Source organism: Sylvia atricapilla, chromosome Z (genome assembly GCF_009819655.1).
Source record: "Sylvia atricapilla isolate bSylAtr1 chromosome Z, bSylAtr1.pri, whole genome shotgun sequence".
NCBI classification, from domain to species: domain Eukaryota; kingdom Metazoa; phylum Chordata; class Aves; order Passeriformes; family Sylviidae; genus Sylvia; species Sylvia atricapilla.
Genome location: NC_089174.1, coordinates 32,480,412 through 32,501,822, shown reverse-complemented (window position 1 = coordinate 32,501,822; position 21,411 = coordinate 32,480,412). Strand labels below are relative to the sequence as shown.

At 37.5% G+C, this 21,411-nt stretch overlaps 1 protein-coding gene across 4 annotated transcripts in view; it reads right to left on the bottom strand.

The window, feature by feature from the left end:
• ARB2A (ARB2 cotranscriptional regulator A) overlaps positions 1-21,411 on the bottom strand; it is a 173,279-nt gene that overhangs the window by 25,507 nt on the left and 126,361 nt on the right. For 3 of the 4 annotated variants that reach the window (XM_066339810.1, XM_066339811.1, XM_066339812.1), the window contains one exon: positions 11,349-11,468. In XM_066339810.1, coding sequence (XP_066195907.1) covers positions 11,349-11,468 — 120 coding nt within the window. Of the gene's footprint in view, positions 1-633; positions 4,363-5,873; positions 5,971-11,348; positions 11,469-21,411 lie in introns of those variants that run through there. The other variant, XM_066339813.1, reaches the window with a different exon arrangement.

Genomic DNA, 21,411 nt, shown 5'->3' with positions numbered 1-21,411 from the left:
ATCAAGGTAAAACTCATGAGGTAAAAACCTCATGCTCTTTCTATCCTAATACTGCAGGATACTGAGATTCATTATTAGACTTAATTTGCCTTAGAAACGGAAAAGAGAAAAATAACTAATTAAACTATTTATTTTTCAGGTGCTTATGAGGCAATTTTACTCCTGCATTTTGACACATTGCATTAAAATCTCAGTTCTATCCTGCAACACTAAAAGCACAATTTTCTCAATTAATATATGTGCAAAATTTACTAGTATCTTGGTTTTTTATAATATTCAATCAAAGCCCTTAAATAAGATAATTTTAACATTTAATGATTGGTAGTCATAGTATTATTAATATTAAAATGTTTCACTAATATTCAGAAACAGCTATCTAACATATCTTGACTAGATTAAAGAAAGTTCTAGGATAAAATGAAAATTCCAGCTGCTTTTTATGGTACCACAGTTTGGGAGCTCCCTCTACCAAAGTATGTTTGCATTCCTTTAACTCCACCTGGGTTTGCAATGCCTAATATATTATGAACTTGCAGTTCCTCTGATTTATCTACTAAACTGGGTTTTAAAGTTTTATAAAATCTCTACTATTCCATGCAAAAGCCATACATATACTTTTCAGTATACTTGCCATTTAAATTAACATTAACATAATATATTTGTGTGGTCTTAATGGTATAACGTCACAGAAATGGGAAAATATATGAAATAATATTGAAACAACTTCCTTTCTTAAATGTTTTGTTCCATTAAAAGAAAACAAATGCCAGAATTTAGAACAGTTTAATGTTTCAGATGGAATAATCTCAATTCACCACAAAACTTGTAACATAGTGCATGCTATATGTGACATTCCACATCTATCATTGTATAAACAAATATAAACTCATAATCTTTTTATTAGTCTTCCTATATACATTCAAAAAGAACTGTATGCCTTTAGACTGTGACATGTAGAATCTTTAGTATTGTGCTGCTCTCCAAACCAATCTAGAGATATAACAACATGAAGTTTCATAAAATGCCAGTTTTTTTCATACTGTAAATGCCAGGAAAAGAATCCCACAACCAACAGACTCAATCATTTGACTCTACAGCCATATCAATGCAGAGCCAGATGCAATGACCACATCCACATAAAATAATGTTCTACAAATTTCATTTTCCTCTCCTGATGCAACACAGCACACCAAAAAAGAGGCACCTCCTGGCAAGAACTAGAAACAGGTAGGTTAGATTAAAAAAAAAAAAAAAAAAGCAAGATGCACATTCATATAAGATTAAGAAGGCAAAGTCTGAAGATCATCAACCTGGATAGGGTGAAAAGCTAGTAAGTCTGTCAGGGATAATAGGAGATGTGACTTATTATTGACGCAGCAGGGCAGCATATGTACCAGCCCCTCAGGAGTTCACCTCTGAGAGCCGAAAAAGAGATGAACTGAATCAGTTTCAATAAAAAGAATGGTGATAAGGCAAAACTGTGCACTATCAGGTACTTAAGAGGTTCGGAACAGAAGACACATCTCTTGTTACTATTGACGAATTTCCCCTGTGTCTTGAAGAGCTCTGATGAGTGTGAGATGGTTCATACAGCAAACACCTCTGTGGAACTTTTCACTTCTGGGAAGTTTCTGCAACCAGTGAGGAAATAAATAGCCAGGGAAGAAATTAAGGAAAATCAGTTGTCCTGGTTTCTCAAATTAATATCACAATCAACAGTGTACACAATTTAAGGAGATGGTTGCACAGAGATGCTGCTCATCAGTTTTGAAAGGCTCAAGGGATGAAGTTTATCTGCAAACAGCTGAAAGGATGAGTAACATTTTCTTTGAATATGGTACTGTGCTTTGGCTTTTTTTTTTTTCCTCCAAAGCTGGAATTTGAAATGAAAAATAAACTGACTGATAAGGTATTATCTTGCAGAATTTAAAACAGTGGAAACAATGGAGGAAAGGAAAATAATACAAAGGAATTTAGTGAGGCAGAAGGAAATTTCTAGCCAGATATAGGGATAGATGCCAAATATGGTTTTATTTAACATCTTCATTAATTATGTGGAATTAATTGAATTTGCAGGTGACATTAAAGTGGGAGAAACTGCCAAGAGAAGTAAGGCATGAAAGAAATATAAAACAAGCTTCCAAGATTCACAGACCTGTAGCACAAAAGGGATTGTTATGACAATCCAGTTTGTCATCCTGTGCAACAAGGGCCACAACACAGCTAGATTTAATTAGGAAGACTGTGAGATAGCATTGTTTGAGGGGGTGTTGGGAGGAAATAATTTACTACATTCACATTTAGTACATTCAGTATCACTGGGGAAAAGAAAATGGAGAGCACTGCAACACTTTGAGGGATACATGAATATTAGCAGGTACCAAATTCAAAAAAACTTTAGGAAAAAAATAATTCAGTACCACTGAGGTTGCATTGACCAAAATGCTGCACAGCAGAACAAAGATACTGAAGTTCACCCCGAGCTAATTATGCTAACTGCACCCAGAATACTGAGTTCAATTCTCAGCATACTGCCTAAGAAATGTTGACAAATAGAACTTAATTCAGATAGGCATAAAAAATAAAACTTAAAAAAAAATAGAACACCTAGTTATACAAGCTGAACTACAAAAGAACAAGTGGATGAAACTATGGGAACAATTGCTAAAAATTACAAAACTCCTCAGGCAGAAACCTAAATGTTCACTGTGTAATGTATGGATTTTAAAATGTGCAAAGAGGTTATAAAAATATGAAACTAGTGAGATGGTATAACTCTAGAAAAATTTCTGCAAAGAAATGCAGAAAGTGCTGTGCCTTTGACTACCAAATCCCATAGACTACAAACATGTATTTCCAAGTAATCCTAACTTTTACTCATATCCAATTCTTAGTTTATTTCATAATTAACATGCCAAATTTGGTGCCGAATTATGAACGGTATCAAATATGAATGGTACAATGAGATAAAGAAGTAATTATGAGTGATGCCAACAGCAATTGCTGAGTATTCAGTATTCAGTATGAAATTCCAGGAAACATTGTACTTCTCCTTTTGGAAAGAAGGAAGGAAGGGACATATTCATAGCTAGCCTCAGACCATGGCCTGAACTGAATGAAGCATGAGATTTCAGATTAGGAAATGAATAAGAGGAAGCAAAATGTAATGAGGCCGAGCATCTTGCCTAGTGCAAGGTAACAAGGAGGTATAAATTTTCAAAACATGTCTGCTTTGGAACTGGGAAATGCAGGCAGCATTTACTGCTGCCATACTCTACTATCAACCAACAGCAAGGCTAGCAGGGCTTCAGATGAACTGAAGAAGGGGATGCCTTCACACGGCATTTACACTAAACCACCAAAAAATTTACAAGGACATGCAGCTATGATGCTATGAACTGTGCTGCAATTGTTCATCATTCCTCTGTCTCTTCCCATTAGAGTATCCTTCCAGATTGCAAGCTCTTTAGGATAAGGCACTATTATATGATTGCTACAACACAAATGGATAACAACAATAAATGCTAGCAAGTGAACTAATGATGCCAGTGTCTGCTTGTCAGCATATTTATTAAGGATGAGTAGCCTAAAATGTTTACCTGCTCTGTGTTAGAATGGGCAATATATCCATACAAATACATATACATGTACACACACGCACATACACACACTTTCTTTATATATCAGTAAAAGCCAAATGTGATCAAGTGCAGCAAACAGTGATATGCATATTTCAGTATTTTTTGCTCAATCCACCATTTAATTTCCTTACAGTTGCAAATATCACCACAGGATCTGCTATGCCTGTTGCTTTCTACCTCAAGCTGAAACTTGTGCATTTCAAAAAGTATTAGTAAAGAAGAGTCCACTGTTTCCAAAAACAAGTCTGCTCCCAAACTGCTGTTATTCAAGGTCAGTGGGACAAACCTGGTTGTGCGTGCAGTCTATGGAACAAGAAGTTGAAGAGCAGCTCTATGGAAAGGGACCTGGGGGTCCTGGTCAGTGGCAAGTTGAACATGAGCCAGCAAATGGCACCCAGGAGGGCGAAGTGTGTCCTGGGGGGCATCAGCCCAGCATGGCCAGCCAGGCAAGGGAGGGGACTGTCCCACTCTGCTGTGAGCTGGGGCAGCCTCATCTCAGTGCTGGGGCAACACAATTTAAGAAAGATATAAAGGTACTAGAGATCATCCACAGGAATGTAATGATGATGATAAAGGGCCTTGAGAGGAAGCTATATGAGGCATGGTGGTGACTTGGTCTTTTCAGCCTGGAGGAGACTGGGGTGAGACTTCATTGTGGTCTTCAACATCCTCAGGAGGTGATGAGGAGGAACTTCTTCACTTTTGTGACCAGTGACAGAATCTGAGGGAATAACAGAAAGCTCAGTGGAGGGAGGTTTAGTTTGGGTATCAGGAAAAGGTTCTTCACACAGAAAGTGGCTGGGCAATGGAATAGGCTCCCAGGCAAGTGGTCACAGCACCAAGCCTGACAAAATTTAAAAAGCATTGGGATAATACTCTCAGAGACATGGGGTGCCACATGCAGGCAGGGCCAGGAGTTGGACTTGATGATCCTGATGTGTTCCTTCCATTTCAGCATATTCTTTGATTGTATGATTCTACATAAGGAGGAAGGAAAAAGTTGTTTGCAAACACTAGTGTTAAGAGGTTTCACCTGGTTTTGATTAAAACTCACCTACTCTAGTGGAGTGAGCCTCGAGTCAAGAGAAGTGTCAACTCCAGACAAATTAATCCAAAAAGTGGTCCAATTGTTCATGGCTGAAAACATGGCCCTGCATATGATGGCTTTCACAGGAACACAGACTCCTGGGTCACACCAAAGACCAGCAGTCTCAGCCAATTACCCACATAACTCTCCCCATGTGTGGGTCATGCTTGGCAATAGCTTTGCCCCAGTCCTTTTCCCAAGCAGGCAAGAATTCCCAATCCAATGGTAAGAAACCAAATTCTACCCTAAATTTTTTCATGACCAGTTTTAATCCATTTGTTCTTTGGCTTATAAGGGTCTCCCTCCCTCCTGTTTATTCTCCTGATATATTTGCTGAGTGCTACCAATCCCTCTAAGCTTTCCTTTACCAGGCTGAACAAGCCATGTTTTTAAGCTCTGTTTTTGCAGCAAATACAAAACAGATACTGAGCCTTCTCTTTCTAGATGTAGCTACCAAAGTTAACGTAACAGCACTAGCAATTTAACAGCTCGTTTTAAGGTTGATAAGCCTAAAACATGTGTATACTATCTCTGTGCTTATATTGCCATAGGTACTTATGATAGGCAGAACCTGTCCATGTTGGCACCATGTCACAGCAGGTTGAGGATCCTCCACTGTTCTGGGCAAAATATATTTTGAGATTGAGAGTACAAACATCTCTTCCTCATATGTCTTCCAGCCTGACCTAATCTTCCCGAATGTCTAAAATAACCTCAGATGAATCACAGCAGCATGCTGGACAGCATTAATACTCCCCTTCCTAGGACAGAAAGGGGAAACAAATCACAATATCATATCTTGACTCTTGGTACATTATCTGGCCATTCACTTACAGGCACAGGCAATGAAGCCAAGTGTCCAAGGCTTTCTCCAGCACTGCTATTCTCTGCTGATGAGATCACTCTTTGTGCACAAATGCAGATGAATGACCAGTCAATGCCTAACTGTCTATATTATTTCCTTTACTTTCTACTGCAGAAATTATACTTCTGAATACCAGTGGTATTCATCACTTAAAGGAAGAGTCCAATTTCAGGAGCACAAACTTAATTTGTGTGCCCACGTCAGTAACACGAATATTAAAAAAAATCAGCATCAAGGCTGGAGACCCTGTTCCTGTCCAACCCTTTTTTATACAACCTACCACAGGTTTCTCCATTAGCTCCTCTTGTCCACCTTCATTTCTCATTTATCTTTTTCAGATGAATGAGTACTTTTCCAAGAAGGACAACAAAGAATAGCTGAAATATATAACCAAACATAAGATTTTGTTTTTACTTTCAGAATTGTTCTTTTGAATATAAGCACTAAGTTAAAGCTGCCTCAAAAACATGCTATTTTAAGTGTCCAACACAGAAAAATCTAAGATCTGAATGAGGTAGGGTTGGATGAGATGACTTGTCCAAAGACTGGACATACAAGCCCAGTCTCCATAAATCTCAAGACAGCATCTCATACTGCTCTCGAACCGATATTCAACGTCTAAAGTGCCTTATTCTTCCCTTTCTTTTTTTTCTTTTCTTCAGTTAAATGCTCAGAAAGCTTTAAAGCACAGTGGCATTTTGCTTTTGTCTTCAAAATAAGGACCCTGGTCGCTGAGACATTTTCCTTCTCAGTTCTCTACTTCCAGTTTTCTCCCATGCTTCCTACAACCATCACAGATCTTATGTTTTCTCTACTACACATGAGTAGATATATTTTGATTCAACATATCAGCCAGAGGAATTAGGAGTTGCATGTCCATAGTATCCACTCATCAATTTTCCAGGCAAACTGAATTTAAAAATAAGTGTATATATTTATATGTGTATATGAAAAGCCAAATATAACAAACCATTCAGTCTGAGACTTCAGTAAATTAAAGAAAAACTAATGACAAGTTCCCAGCCTAGTCATTAAGTTTCTTAAATTGCATTTCTCCTGTGCCCAAATACTGATGCAGCTTCAGAGACTTGGAGGTAGCTCAGCAGATGCCTGTCTATCATCATTATTAGGGCACCTATCAGCACCAGTCAGGGCCAGGTCCTTGCCATACTCAGCACAATGCAGCAACATGAAGTGGCAGCATATTGCAGAGAGGATCTCAAAATGACGGACCTAAAATTATTTTAAATTGCCAAAACTTGCAGATTTGATGGAATTAGGACTCTACAGTGGATACAGTAACTAGAACAATGTGTTTTAAGGGTTCTCATTGTAACAAAGCTCGCTAAAAAGACACCCTCTCCCCCCTTTTTACCTACACCTTTGTGCAAATTATGAATATACACACCCGATATTTTAGCCAAAAGAACCACAGTGAATAGTTTACACCTGCTAAAGACAATGAACCTACTTTCCTTCTTGTAATTATTACATTCCCTTGTATTTTTACAGCAGTATGAGTGATGCAAGATGGAGATAGCATTAATCATTCTCAGAATTTTGTCATGATTCCCATGATATTTGTTATTTTTTTAAAAGATAGCATTTAACTAAAATTAAAACTAAAAAAGCTACACCTCTAGTTATAAGATTACGCAGAAACAATTGAAAATGCAAAGCCTAGCCTCTCAGAAATATAGGAAGCAAACAGCAGAAATCTTCCACAGAGATTCTTCTATGTGGGTCTTTCACACAGGCAATGACAAGGAAAAACATTCTTTTTAAAGCAAAATAATTGTAAAGCGACAAAATTTGGCAGAAGAACTCAAAGGAGGCATTGTACCAGAAACTTCTTATTTTTTGTAAACTAAATATAAAATTGACTCCATCAGCTTGAAATTCTCACTTTCTGTTAAATTTCATAAAATTATTATAAGCTTTGAGTTGGGAAAGTTCCACAATTTACCATCAAGTAAAGCAAACTGATTCTGAAAATAAATCCCTGACTACACTGTGCAAGGGGATAACAGAATTAAGAAGCTGAGATGTGTTCATGAATCATGGCTTGAGTTTTTCAAAATCAGTAATTAGCAATTATAAAAACACAATGACCCAACAATTATTTTAGTGCTGTGCATTCAAAAAGTAATTTACGTGTAGATATTATCACATGCACATTTAATTTCAAACCACAATTACACAAAGTTTTAATTACTAAATATGAAGATACATTCTAACATATGGCTTATGATTTAGCATTTGTAATTCAACCTATAAACAACAGAGCAATAAAACTTAACATATTCATTGGTGAAACTTTATTTCCCACATATTTTAATCACTTTCAATTATTCCCATAGTAATCTATGACACAACAAGGTACAGAAAATGTGTGCCTCTGTTGCAGTAACTGGGTAACAGTTTCTGTGTATTTGAGCATGGTATTGCAGACTTACCCTTAATATCCTACAATCACAGACATGAGAAAATGTTGATCAAAAAGCTGCAAAGATCAATAAAGTTTTTACTTGATGTGGCATGTATTTGAAAATTGCAGCCAAGCTTTACTTGTTTGTTTAATGAAGGATTTCCAAAACACAGCCTCATTTTTATGGTGAGAAGAAATTTGGAATGAAGAACAAACATTGTCCACCAAAGTACTGTAAATAAAAATTATCCTCCTTTCATACCAATTTTGTATGTTATGGTCCTATTTGCTCTCTTTCATTTCCTGTTTCCCAACAAAGTGCATGCCAATCTAGGGATAAGGCAGAACAGCATTGCCTTTCCTATGCCACCTCCCTCAGCAGCTTCAGACAAAGGAGCACCTGGGTGAGTAGTGTTCTCTGCCTTTTCCTGGGTGAGCAGCTTCTCCCACACAATGGCATGAACGTCCAGGAGCAAGACTTTGTTTAATATCAGCTTTCATGGGTTTTTCCTGTTTAATGCCAGAACATTTCATTTTCACCAAGAGCCTTGCACCATGATGAAGTGGCAAGCTGTGGCTGAGATGACTGCAAGCCATCGTTCATGACAGACCTTGCAGCTTTGAACATGGAAAGTTGACTCAGAAGATATTAATTGAAAACACAAATATTTTTGCTAGTTTTTTTCCTGGCAGGCAAAATAAAATTCAGAGGGCTGAGGCAGAAACCTCCACTCCAAATTAAAGCCATATGCTTCACACTGCTCTCCAGTAAGTGACATGGATGCAGAAGGAGCAGCTGTGCAACAGGTCTCCATAACAACTGTAACCTATAACTTCATGAATCAGTTAACCCAAAAACTTTCAAAGGAAGTGTAGAGGTGGTACAGTTGCTATATGGTGTAGCTGCTCTATCAACCTCATCATCACCCCCACATGAATCAGAGAAGAAAGTGAAACGATCGAAAATGTATTTGTCATAAGACAGTAATTGCCCATCAGCTGCTCCATTTCTTTTTGGAGCTCACTGCAATCACTAAGTGCTGTATGGATATCAAGTTTAAGCGAAAGGAGATGATAACAAAATAAAACCGTACAAATTAACACTGTGATGAAATAGTTCAGGGTTTATTTCAATGATATGTCCTTCAGTGTATGAATTATTTAATCAAAACTGCTTTTGGTAGAACTCAGAACTACCTCTGTCTAAACCAGGTGTTAATACCCTTTGATTTTTTAGAAAAATATTGGGTTACATTAAAAATACATTTCAGGCCCAGTTTTGCTTGACAGATATGTGATGTGTCAATGGATATGCATTATATTCTTCCTCTCAGGCATGCATCTCCTGCAGAGACAGCAGACTACAGAAGCTGACACTTACTGAGACCACCTTGTTTTTCTGACAAAGGTCCTTTTTAACTTCTTACTTACTGGTTGCTTCCTGTGATTGATAAAAATTTTCGCTCGGCTTGTGACAATTTCACAGGCCCTGAGCACCCTGACCCTGGAAGTCCCAAGGTCAGAAGTCAAGTCTTGTTCCAAAACATCAGAGTGATTCATATTATAGTAGGACAAAAGTGAAGAAATATCCACCAGTGTGACAAGAGGAACAGGCAAAATGGGAATGACACCTTGGTCATCTGTTACCCAGGCCACCTCAAGACATTGACTGAAATGTGATGAAAAACCCTCCAAGCCTCCCTCAAGTCATCATTCTGTTTAGGAAACACTGAGAAAAGTCTCCACTAGATTCTTATTCCTCTGCTACATGCATGTATCTCTGGGCATCTGGTGACCCAAACAATGTGGCTTTACAAAACCTACAGAAATTCTGCCAAAGCTTTACTTTGGACCACAAGTTATACCAGAATAACCTGGTTTTAAACTCAGAGCAGCTGAAAATTACAACTCAGGAACACCAAGACAGAACAATTGCTTCCTAACGTTCATGACATCTCAAGAGCAACTGGCACATGCAATGCCACACATCTTTTGCCCAAAGATGTGGTTACAGAAGGAGTTATTCACCCTCAAGGTCTATTAAAAATTCAATTTTGAGGCTTTTTATTGAGCAGATAATAAAATATCTGTGAAAAATGATCAATTCTCACACGATCTTCATATCAGGAAAACTAAATGTTTCTCAAGTCTGAAACCTGTACACGTCATTTTGCACATACTCTTACAGAACCTCAGAAAAAATGAAAATGGCATTAATTTCAACAATAAAAAAAGGGGGTTAGGAAAATCTCAAGTCTTAAAATCTCAATTTTAAAATAATACCAGTGGCCATCATCTAGATTGTGGTTTTAGTCTTATGCTGCTTGGAGCAGCAGAAGACTAAAACCAGCAAACTCATGCATGCTTAACCAATATGCTCATGTGAGCTTGATCTAAACTAAGGCATTCATCTTATGTTCAGGCAGGAAACACCTTAATCAGCTTTCATCTAGATTAAACGAATGTGTTGTAGACAAAAGATGTACATATATGTCTGCTGTTTCCTGTGTCTATAAAACAGTTGTAATGTTCTGCAATTTACCTTTCCGTGATAAACAGGACAAACTATAAAACAGGATAAACTGCCAAACCTTTTTGTAGTTTTCTTCAATAAAACACATTCTGATTACACTGCTGTCTTAAAATCACATGAGGAGACTGCAGCTACACTGACAGAACTGTACACAAGTGTAACAGGCAGCTTGGTATACCAGATGGGGTCGAGAGATCTACCTTAAGAGAAAAGAGTGAAAGATGGACAAAAAGACTAGATGTTCAGCAGTCTCAGCACCAGATGTAGAGCAGCTTTACACTGAGCGAAGTTTTTCCCACCTTATATCACTGCAGAGCCTAATAAATGGGAAAACAGAAGACTTTCCAGCAAGTTCTGCAGACTTTTGTAGAAAAAGTGCAAAAACTGAATAAAACTGCCAAATTTCCCTGCACATTCAGTTCCAATCTATATACAAAAAGCTGAATTTGTTACTGTGACTTCATTTTAAAAATGTCCTTAGTCTCATGTTGTCCACAGGTCTTTCTGCCCCACAGCAAAGACTGGTACCTTTCAGAGCAAAGTCTGTACAAGAAGGATACAGTGAGTTCTGTTTCCCCACATTCTTTAAGGTTCATGCACATTTGGCACTTTACTCTCTATCTCAAAACCAGAGAAGATTCAGCGACCTTATGGTTGCAAAGAAATCCTGACCACCCTGTAGATGACCACTGGTTCAGTTGTTTCTACCTGGCTACTTTCAAGAAGGTGATGAAAGAATGTAGAAAATCTGTGACAGTCTTCAGGAAAGAAGGTAATTGAGAATTCACACTTACCAACGCTACAAAGGCAAGTCCACCATAACTGTGAGCAACAAAAAACACGTTCTCTGCAGCTGACTGGGAAATAAAATGGTCCCAAACATAAACGGCATGTTCTTCAGGAGAGCCATTATCCTGCAGAAAGAAACTACATTTGTGACAATTATCTTTTAAAAAATGGCAATTCTGTCTAAAAGCAATGTGTCCCTATATGTTAGAATGTTTTGTTAAAACAAAGACCAAATGAATACAGACTAGTATCAAAAAGAGAATAGATTCTTTTGTCTAAATAAAGAAAATTCAAGATTGCAATTTAAACGCAGTAAAATACTTTCTTTTTGGGTTTACTTTAATAAGAATAACAAAAATTATGCACCCACAAAATTTTGTGTAAATACCATGATGACAAATCTGCTAAACAGAGGCATTCATAGGAATTACAAGCCACAGGTCGGATTTTCATTCTTTTGACAACTCTTTGTCAAATATTTGTTCTCTGAAGGTTTATTTAAAGTACTGATGCCTTAGACTGGTAAATAAAAACAGGTAGGAACAATATAAATGCATAATAATAGAAAAATTTTGGTTGGTAAAGACCTATAATTTCAGGTTTTGCTTTTTTTTTCATACTATGAGCCACTGGAAACCTGAATTAAGATGAAAATTATGGTATTTGCAACTACTCTTTTAAAGTCTATTGCAGACTAAGAGACATGGTGCAAACAAAACATCTCTTGACTGGTAGCAGCCATTACTTTGGAGTTTTTGGTAGCTAGGGCACCACATTTTCTTACTATTGAGCAAGATTTTGTCAAAGCCAGCCAGTGTAAGTCACAGAAGGCACCAGAGTGACACACATTGATTTTAGTGTACTCTCATCAAAACTCATGGCTGTGTAGTTGTATCTTAGAGGCTCTTGGAAAGAACTATATCCCACTAGATTTTCCTTATTTCTTGGGTTGTTGAGGTCATAACTACAAATTTGGTCTAGTCTCAGGTGACAAGATTAAGATGCTCTGCTAGGTACCCTGCTCCACCAGTATTTCACACACCCAGGATACCAAAGGTGGTTCTTTCCAGGCTCTTCAATGCCAGAAAGAGCTGATCAGTCAATGTCATGTAATTTCCTAAAATTTGCTTCCCTTTTCCCTTTGCTCTGTGTCAGCAACAACTTCAAATCCTTAGGTAACTCAGACACAGATAACAAAAGCCTTGTTTCCTTGGGAAAAAGAAAGCACAAATCAGTAAAAGACGCTGGTAATCAGAAGCTGCTAATTACATAGTGTGAATTATTGAAATTTATCAGGAATGTTGAGGTGATCTAGATTTCAATTCCATTCTGCAATTCAGTTTTGGCAATTTAAGCTCTTATAAGTGTCTAAAATCAGGGGGAAGAGACACAACTAAATAATATGGCTAATTTTGGCTTTTATTTCTGTTCTCATATCCTGTTTTCTAAGGAGACAGCAACAATTTTTTTATGGATCCTGACTCAAAGTTTTTAGAATAATGATGTACTTTTCTGCTTCAGCAGCAGTGATTATAAGACAGAAAAACCTTAATCTCCCTTACTCTTGGGCAGGTTCTGCTCTTCATTGACTATGTCAGCACGTAGTTTTAATTATGTATCACCTATTGTAAACCACATCAGTGTGAGAAAGGACTTATTGCAAAAGAGTTTGTTGCTGTTTTGAAATTTGATTGTATAAATAGATACAGAAAGTAAAGACTCCTCTCTTTGTGAGGAATGATGGAAATTTTTAAAAAGAAATTACACAAAGAAAATATGATTGACAAACCAGTAACTAAGATAAAGGTGAAGGACAACTTGAACAGCAGTTTCCAGTGCAAAGTGATGTACTCTATAATCTGTACTCTATATCTTAATGGCAAAAGCACATTAAGATACTGGAAAGTTTCAGGATTACTAATTTATCTAAAAGATTTATCTTAGCTATATACACAAGAGGTATTTATTTTTCAATAATAATATTGCCATTGATACTCTTTACAGCAATTTTTGTATAGGTACCCAATGCTGTTTTAACATTCTGAAAAAAAAGAGGACCTTTCTTCTGCTTAATACAGCATTTTCAGATTACTTTGTATTTATTCTATACCCTGCTGGTAAAAGCACACATTTTTAGATTCCACAAGACTAAGGCATGAGCAAAAAGCTTCCGAACTCAGCTCAAAAAAGCTTTCACCAATCAAAGCATAACCAGTGGTCTAGTAAACTAAATTAACTGCACAGCTTCACAGTCCAGTACAAAGACTCAACAGGATTCTATAAAAGCAAAAAGAAATGAGCTAGAATGAGTTAAATATAGATTGTAACTACAGTTTTCTTTATTACAAGTAAAAAAAAAAAGCCATAAAATGTCACGATAAACCAGGTTGCTGTACACTCTGCTAAACCCTAAATAAGGTAAGAAAAGCACATATGTGTAAGGAGCAGTTTGGAGGAGACCTATATATCTAGAAGAAAAGCTCTTTCTTCAAGGCATCTGCTTATTTTTTGCCTTTGTAACAAGTCCATATTACAAACATCTCAGATGTGGTGCCAGGAACATCCAGCTGCAGGAGGAGCACAGCTGATCTCCTTAGGATTTCAAATTGTGCTGGGTCTGTGAGCTTTAACCTCTACTGCCTGGCTTGGATTAAATTACAAGACTGGATGCTGCCTTTTCAGCATGAAAGGTGACAGACTCAGGCAGCTGTTGCTTTCTGTAATTTCACTGCAGCTAAATTGAATGCATTTATATACAACACTGTTAAATTACTTGAGAGAGAGGGGGGTCTCCTGGTCAGTGTTTACATAATTGTCTATACAAATGTACGGAAATGAATGGACATTAGCCTGGAGAAATCCCACTATGCACCTCAAAAGGCACCTCAGGCTGAATGCATTCTTGTTTGTGAAACAGATTGCAATGGAAAAGTGCTGGAAAACTTGAACTTAGATTTCCTGCTGCTGAAAACTGGTCATCTGTAAGGGTTAACTCTATGTCAAAATAAGTGGTCAGTTTCTTTGGAGTTGTGGAAGTCATAGCTGGGGATCTCCATCCCTCTGAAAAACCTTCCTCTTGATCAATACATATAATTAGTCATGAAAGGACAAAATTATTAAGAACCATATGATGTGAAAAGACCCTTATGCAATGCTTATCCAACACAAAGTAGCCCAAACAAGGCTATTCCTAGGCCATCCATTGGGCAGACATGTGGAGGGAGTGAACTCAGATTTTGGTCTGCCACTTTTTCCAGTATGGCTAGTGCTATGAGTCAAAAGGTACATAACATTTTAACAACTGGAGCCATTAGGCATACACAGATAAGCAGTATGCACACTGTGAATATAATATCTCATTCTGTTGCATTCAAAAAACAGGTTAAATTTACCAATGCATTACCACAGTAATTAATTGTTAAATACCAGGTTGGAGTGATGCAGCAACTGAAACCTTATCAACTATGCCAGATTCTAACACCTAAACATCGCAAGGTCTGCAATTATGATGGACTACCTGAGTCGATAACACATGGAATTGTCTAAACAACATTTGCATATTTGTGTAGTTATTTCCTAAGGTTAATTAGCTCCTGCAAAGCAGCTTGCCTTTTGAGACTGCTTACTGTGACAGGTTCACGCATTTTGTGCTTCAGTGCCAAAATTTACTTCGCGCCCCGCCCCCCCCCCCCCCCCCAAAGTAACCTGTTGCCAGAAAGTTGCCAGAGGGGCAAGATCTGGAGGCCTTGAACTACCATTAGCTTTACTGAGGCAGAGCAGCTCAGATCCCCACCTTAAACTTCTAATACATCAAAACAAAAAAAGCCACATAAAGAAAAAAAATGAAGACTAAGAAATTTAGTTTTCAGATCTGGCAGCCTTCTACTTTCGGTTTTTTTAAAATCAAGGAGCAGGAATCACATTTTTCTGAGACAAGGGAAAAGTGAAATGTAGACAAATAGAGAAATATGCAATACAATTGAACAGCTTTTTACAAATTTATTTGAAGGTGGTTTCTCTAATTACCACTTATCACAGCAGAACACTTTCTCCTTCTAGCTCGATAAGCTACTATAAACAAGTATGGTACATGCGTTAAATATGGGAGAACAGAACTGCACACTGGCTGGGAGGCAGAAGGATGCAGAAGGCTCTGATCTCCTGTCCCTGGAGATGTTAGATCTTTCCCACCAGTAACACCCTGACAGTCACATACGGTTCATCCCATTGCCTCAGGGAGCCTTGAGGCATGCAAACTTTATCAATTCACCCCAACCCTTCCAAAAAATCATTACATTTAAATTCATATAAGTATAATAATATCCTGTTACAACAGCACCCTTCATGAGTACTAAATGATGCTTATCACCTGTTGTATTTTTCTCACTCTTTTTGCAAACATTTGTCTTACAGGAGACAAAAAACCTTTTCACTAGGAAGGAACAAAATGAAACTATATGATGGGTTACTACCACCAGAGCAGCTCCAAAATTTCTGAGCAAGAAAGAGGTATTAAGAGGCTTTTGTCTGGTTCAGGAACATCACTCCCTAATTTAGTAATCCCCCCAGCTAAGACTCCTCCAAACTAGACACTGCTCCTCCCACAGCTCATCTGGTGGGAGACACAAAAGACAGAGATGATGGGTTTGAAATGAGAAGAATTTACTGGAAACAGCCATGAGATAAGAAAACCAACGGTAGCAGAAGCAGTATTAATAAGAAAAGTATGCAAAAAAGAGGGTAATTTACATGCAAAAAATGCTCGCCGAGCCAAAGCTGACCCATTGCGACTCCAAACAAATGAACAAAATGGTAGACAGACCCTTCTCACCCATGCTCCTCTTCCTGACTGCAAGCCATGGCCTGTCCTTTTGGGAAGCAAGAACCCCTAACTTCTGCCCCAACAGTGGCAAGAGATGATACAGAACATAACCTGGACACACCCACATGACTCCAGACTCTGTTCCCTCACAGTTACAGCAAAAAAATTAACTCCATCCTGGCTGAGAGCCAGGATAGATTTGAGGGCAAGAAAGCCAAAATAGAAGCAAAAAACCCCAGCCAGCATGTGATTTTTCCCCCTATACCAAAGACAGTAGCTAGCTATGGCATTACAGCCACAGAGGAGGATTAAAGTAAGGACAGGGTATAAACTGAAAACAGGAAAGGAAGTGGAAGAAAGCATTTTGTATTAATACATTTCTGCAGCATGAGTATGTGAAAACAAGGCTTAAAAGTGTCTAGCTCAGGACATTTAACCAGATTTTGACTTTAACTGAGAAATTCCAGTGTATTAGGAAGCATCCCATCTACCTGAAAACCTTTTTTACCTTTTGAATCATGGAACTGAGAGAATTCTTGCACAGTTATTTGTAAAGATTGTAAAGATTCCCTACTCCAATATGAGAGGTGATCCCAGGGGACAGCAGTATCAACTGTTTTATCAACAGTAGGAACTGTATTTCTGCTTTACTTACTGACACAGAAAATGCTAATCTGTATGTTATGTAGATGGAGATATGTAAGCATGAAGATGGGTTGGCTCTTGCACAACTTTTAAATAACTGGGTTTTCAGGAAGCATGGCAATAGCCATGCCATTGCACTATCTTCTGTACAGGGGCAACTACAGCTGTGTGAAACGATACAAAAGGATGCTGCAGAAACAAACAGCAAAACCATCTCAGCAGCAAAGCAGCGGTGAGTGGGGGAGATAACACTGGAAAAAAAGTGACAGGAGAGGCAAATTTATACCAAATCTTAAATCCGACAACAAATATCTGCAATTCATTTTAGCAGGTCATATAAAGAGCACAGGAAAGCAAGGATGATGAAGACTGAGCAGTGAGTCAAGCAAGTTATTTTAGTTGCTGTGTCCTGAGTGGGAAAGAGATAACTTGAGAGAAAATAAGAGAAGAGATGAAATCATAGACAGCTGCTGCTCTGGCCTTGAAAGTCTGAATAAAGGACACATTTCTTTCCTCCTTTTATGGGCTCTGTATGGATTTTATTTGCATACTTTGCCATATTAAAACCACAGAACTCAGTAGGATTTGATCATCTGTGCAGAGTGGGTTCATGGTCACCAGTGTCTGGTGTAGCTCTATGGAAACACAGAGCATTGAATCTCCACTGGTTCAACACTAAAATCATGTAAATGCATGAGTGAAGTTATTTTATTCAGCATCTGTATTCAGAAATTCCTTACTTATGACCTTAGCAGGGATTAAATCATGAGTCCTTAGATGTAAAAATGCCAGACTCTTGCACTTGTAGGAAGAAAGGGTGGAATAAAATATTATACTATCTTTTTAAGGGCACTTTCTGAGGCACAGGCAAGATACATACTCTGGCAGTAGGCAGCAGCCAGTTTTGAGACAGAAAGAGAGACCATAAGGTACCATAAAGGTACCACCATAGCTAAGCCTGGTCCTTTGCAGAGCTGCAGGATATAAATAGCATAGCCAAGGTTAAGTGGCACATGCCTTCAGTAAGCAATATGGTAAAGTGATTTGAGCTTGGTGTGGTTTTTTTGGTTGGTTGGTTGGGTTTTTTGTCGGGTTTTTTTAGTGTTATTCTTTGCCTGTTTGTGTTTGGGGTTTTTGTTTGGGTGTTTTTTTTGGTTTTGTTTTGTTTTTTGTATTACAAATCTCAGTTTATTCCTAAATCTATTTGAGTTTCTGTTTTTCTTCTGCCTATTTTATTTGTAAATTGGGCTGGTGATTGAATTGTTCCCAATATTGCTTATAAAGCCCCAGTAACGTTGTGTGCATAGAGTCAGCAGCACAAAGGAAGACCAGAAGTCTTACGTATATATGCCAGTTAAATGTCCATGATACTAAGTTAAAGGTAGCCTCACCACCAAAACTACCAACAATTTATCAGGAAAGCATGTAATCTCAACAATCCTGCTAAATTAAGAAGTGTTCCATGAAACATGCAATATCTGGCATATCAAATAGCCAAATAAAAGATGTAAATCAAAAATTTTGGTGGACTGATACAAAATTTAAATTTCCTCCACCAGTGCAGAGAAGATGAAGAGCTGGTTTGGGAGGAAGGGGTGATACCAACACTTTGCTATAGTACAGCTCCTGAGATTAGACTTAAAATTACAAGTTTTAGCTAATGCAACATTGACATCTAGCCATGCTTTTATTCTTTGTATTTCAGCTCCTCCCCAGGGCTCCTGCTCTCCCCAGTTCCCACCACAATTACCACTGAAGATGACTTCAGATCCTGTCCCACTTTCCCCACTTCAAACGTAAGCTGGGCTTTCCCTGCTGAGAGTGGTCAGGAAATAAAATTTAGACTTATGCCATATATATATATATATATATATATATATATATATATGGCAACAGAGCAAGCTTGGATCCTAACATGCTCGGGCAGCAGGAGGGAGTTACTTTTCTCCTTTATACTCCAGCTTTATTGCACACAAGAGAAAAAAAAAAAAGCATCTCCAAGACAGAAAAACATTTTTCCAGCTAAGCCCTCAATCACTACAGTCCCTAACCAAAAACCTACTTCTGTATTTAAAAAAACCAAACCACTCTCATCTCCTGTTTCCAAAGTGCTCCAACCATCTCTGCCTGGTGAGGAACAAGCTGAAAATCAAAACACTTTCCACTCTCTCGACCACAGGCCCTGCCTCCAAGCCCTCACTTAGGGTCTGAAACCTGCTCAACAATACGCTGAAACCAGAGAGAGGTACTGTCAGTGCCCACAACTATTTTTCAGAGATGTGCCAGTGGTCTCAACTGATTGTATTAATGATATTTGTATAATTTAATTAATATTAATTAATAATAATTTTTGGCAAATGTGGGCCTTCACAGGAGCCCTACACAGTGCAGCCATGTCAGAAGCATATAGATGTTATATGATATATGAGCATTTTTAGAAGGCTGGTGTTACAGATGGAATTTCTTAGATTTACATTGGAACTGAGAGTTAAGCAGGGAGAGTTTGGACACAGATCTGTGCAAAAATAAATAAAGTAGCAAATGTTATCTGTGTCCTTCACTCTGCAATGACTGAGCTTCTCTGCATGGTGAATACCTTCTGCTCCTCTGTTCAAATGCTCTTCTTACTTCTTCAGCTTTTTATTTGGAAATTCAAGTGACTTTGTAACCTGAAAGGTTTTGCTGTTTATAAAGTAAATCCTGGATTTTGGGCTAAATTAATTAAGTCTCAAATATTAGTGTATTGTCCTGGTTAAAGCATCTGCTTGTTAGCCATGGTAAGACAATTTTATCAGGCTATTTTTCAAGTATGGATTTTCCCATTATTATTTCTGTTGGAATCTGGCATGTCTCACCACAGACTTACATCCGATTGTCTTCTAGTAAAGTGCAGAAAAGGAGACCAAAATCAAGAAAATATCAGGTAAAATTAGTTACTCAGTGGCTCTTAATTATGACCTTTACCAATAGGAGAAGCATGTAAGTAAACAAAAATACCATATTTCTCTTTTTTAGTCTGGGCACAAGAACATTGCTAACTCACTGAGATGAAAAAGTTGCAGGAAGAAGGAAGGTAATTAATCAGAGGATGTTTTACTTAAGAAAAAAAAAATGACCTGCTTTCCCTTTTAGCTCTCTGACAGACTTCTTCATTTTTGTGTATTTTTTCCACATAATTTGCAGGGTTCCAGGCAAATGTAGGCTGAAATTGAGGTAGCATGTTCTGGCAAACAGCTTTGAAATCCTGCATGGAGAAACTTCTCAAACTGAAGATGTAATAACAATTCCTCAGATTAGTCCTATCTGCACAGTTATACCATGGCTATGGAGAATACCTGTGCAGTTCACAAGAAAATCCCCATTCCATGATGATCTAAGCATCATCTGCCAATGACTGCAGGTGGTCTTACACATTCTAATTTAAGTAACAACTACAGCCAAAGATATTCCAGTTGGTAAAAATACTCAAAGACTGGAGCAGTTGTATTTCTGTACTGTTATGGATACCTACATTTTACATATTTTTTACATCTCCTTGTGCTTTTTTCTTTCCAAAGTACTCAATCTCAGGGATCGAGATTCTGCCCACAACATATTTCTGCAACAAACCATCAGACTGTATCTTCACAGATATCTTCCTTAGCAGACATGTTTCTGGCAATAAACAGATTAATTCTGAGAGCAAATAAATAAAAATGAATACAATACTTTTATAAAAAGAACTATCTTCACAAGACAGAGAGAGATCATGCCAGTCATTTAAATGATTATATGCATTTTTCTCAACACTAAAAGCAATTCTTTTGGAAATTAATGCATCTGAAACATTCAAAAACTCTTAATGGAAGTCATGCAGAAGTGTTATTTTTCTATTTCCTATAGTACTTAAAAGCCTATTTTATTCTCCTGTTCTTTCAATCTGTTTATATGTTTTAATGAGAAACAGACTTTTTTCTAAACCATGCTATTGCAATAAAAATACCATTTTTGCCAAGGAAAATGCAGCTTTACCCACCACAGGAAACAAAGAATCTACACAAACTTCAACACATTTAAGTAAGATAACAATTTGGTGTTTTCAGTAACAGCTATGGTTTCAGAACATACCTTAGCTGTAAAGTCTCTGTTACAGAGTTTATATCTTTTCTGCGAATTAAATTAAATAGAATGGCGTTGCTCTGTACTGTTCTTCACTTCTCCATCTCTATTTATTACCCTCAAGAGCAGTTATTCAAGTGAAAAAAAGATTTAACAGGCTCAGAGCTATTTGAGTTCTCTTAATAAAGACTGCAAAGTGCTCAGTGCTTTAAGTAAACTGATATATTACTTACTTAATGCACAGTTACAAAGATTCGCTGAAGGGCCTTAATATGTAGAGAACTATTGTTAATTGTATTTGAAGTAACTGTCATTAGCTTATGAAGTAATTATCTAGACAAACAATCTGAAATTCAGATTTGCAATCTTCTGTTGTGTCTCATTTCAATAAGCTGAAAAGTAGAATGTTTAGCTATTTAACCCTGAATTCTGCTTCCCCATCTTTCCATGCAGATGCACCTCTATTATTTTTGTTTCACAATAATGTACCCTAGGAAATCTTT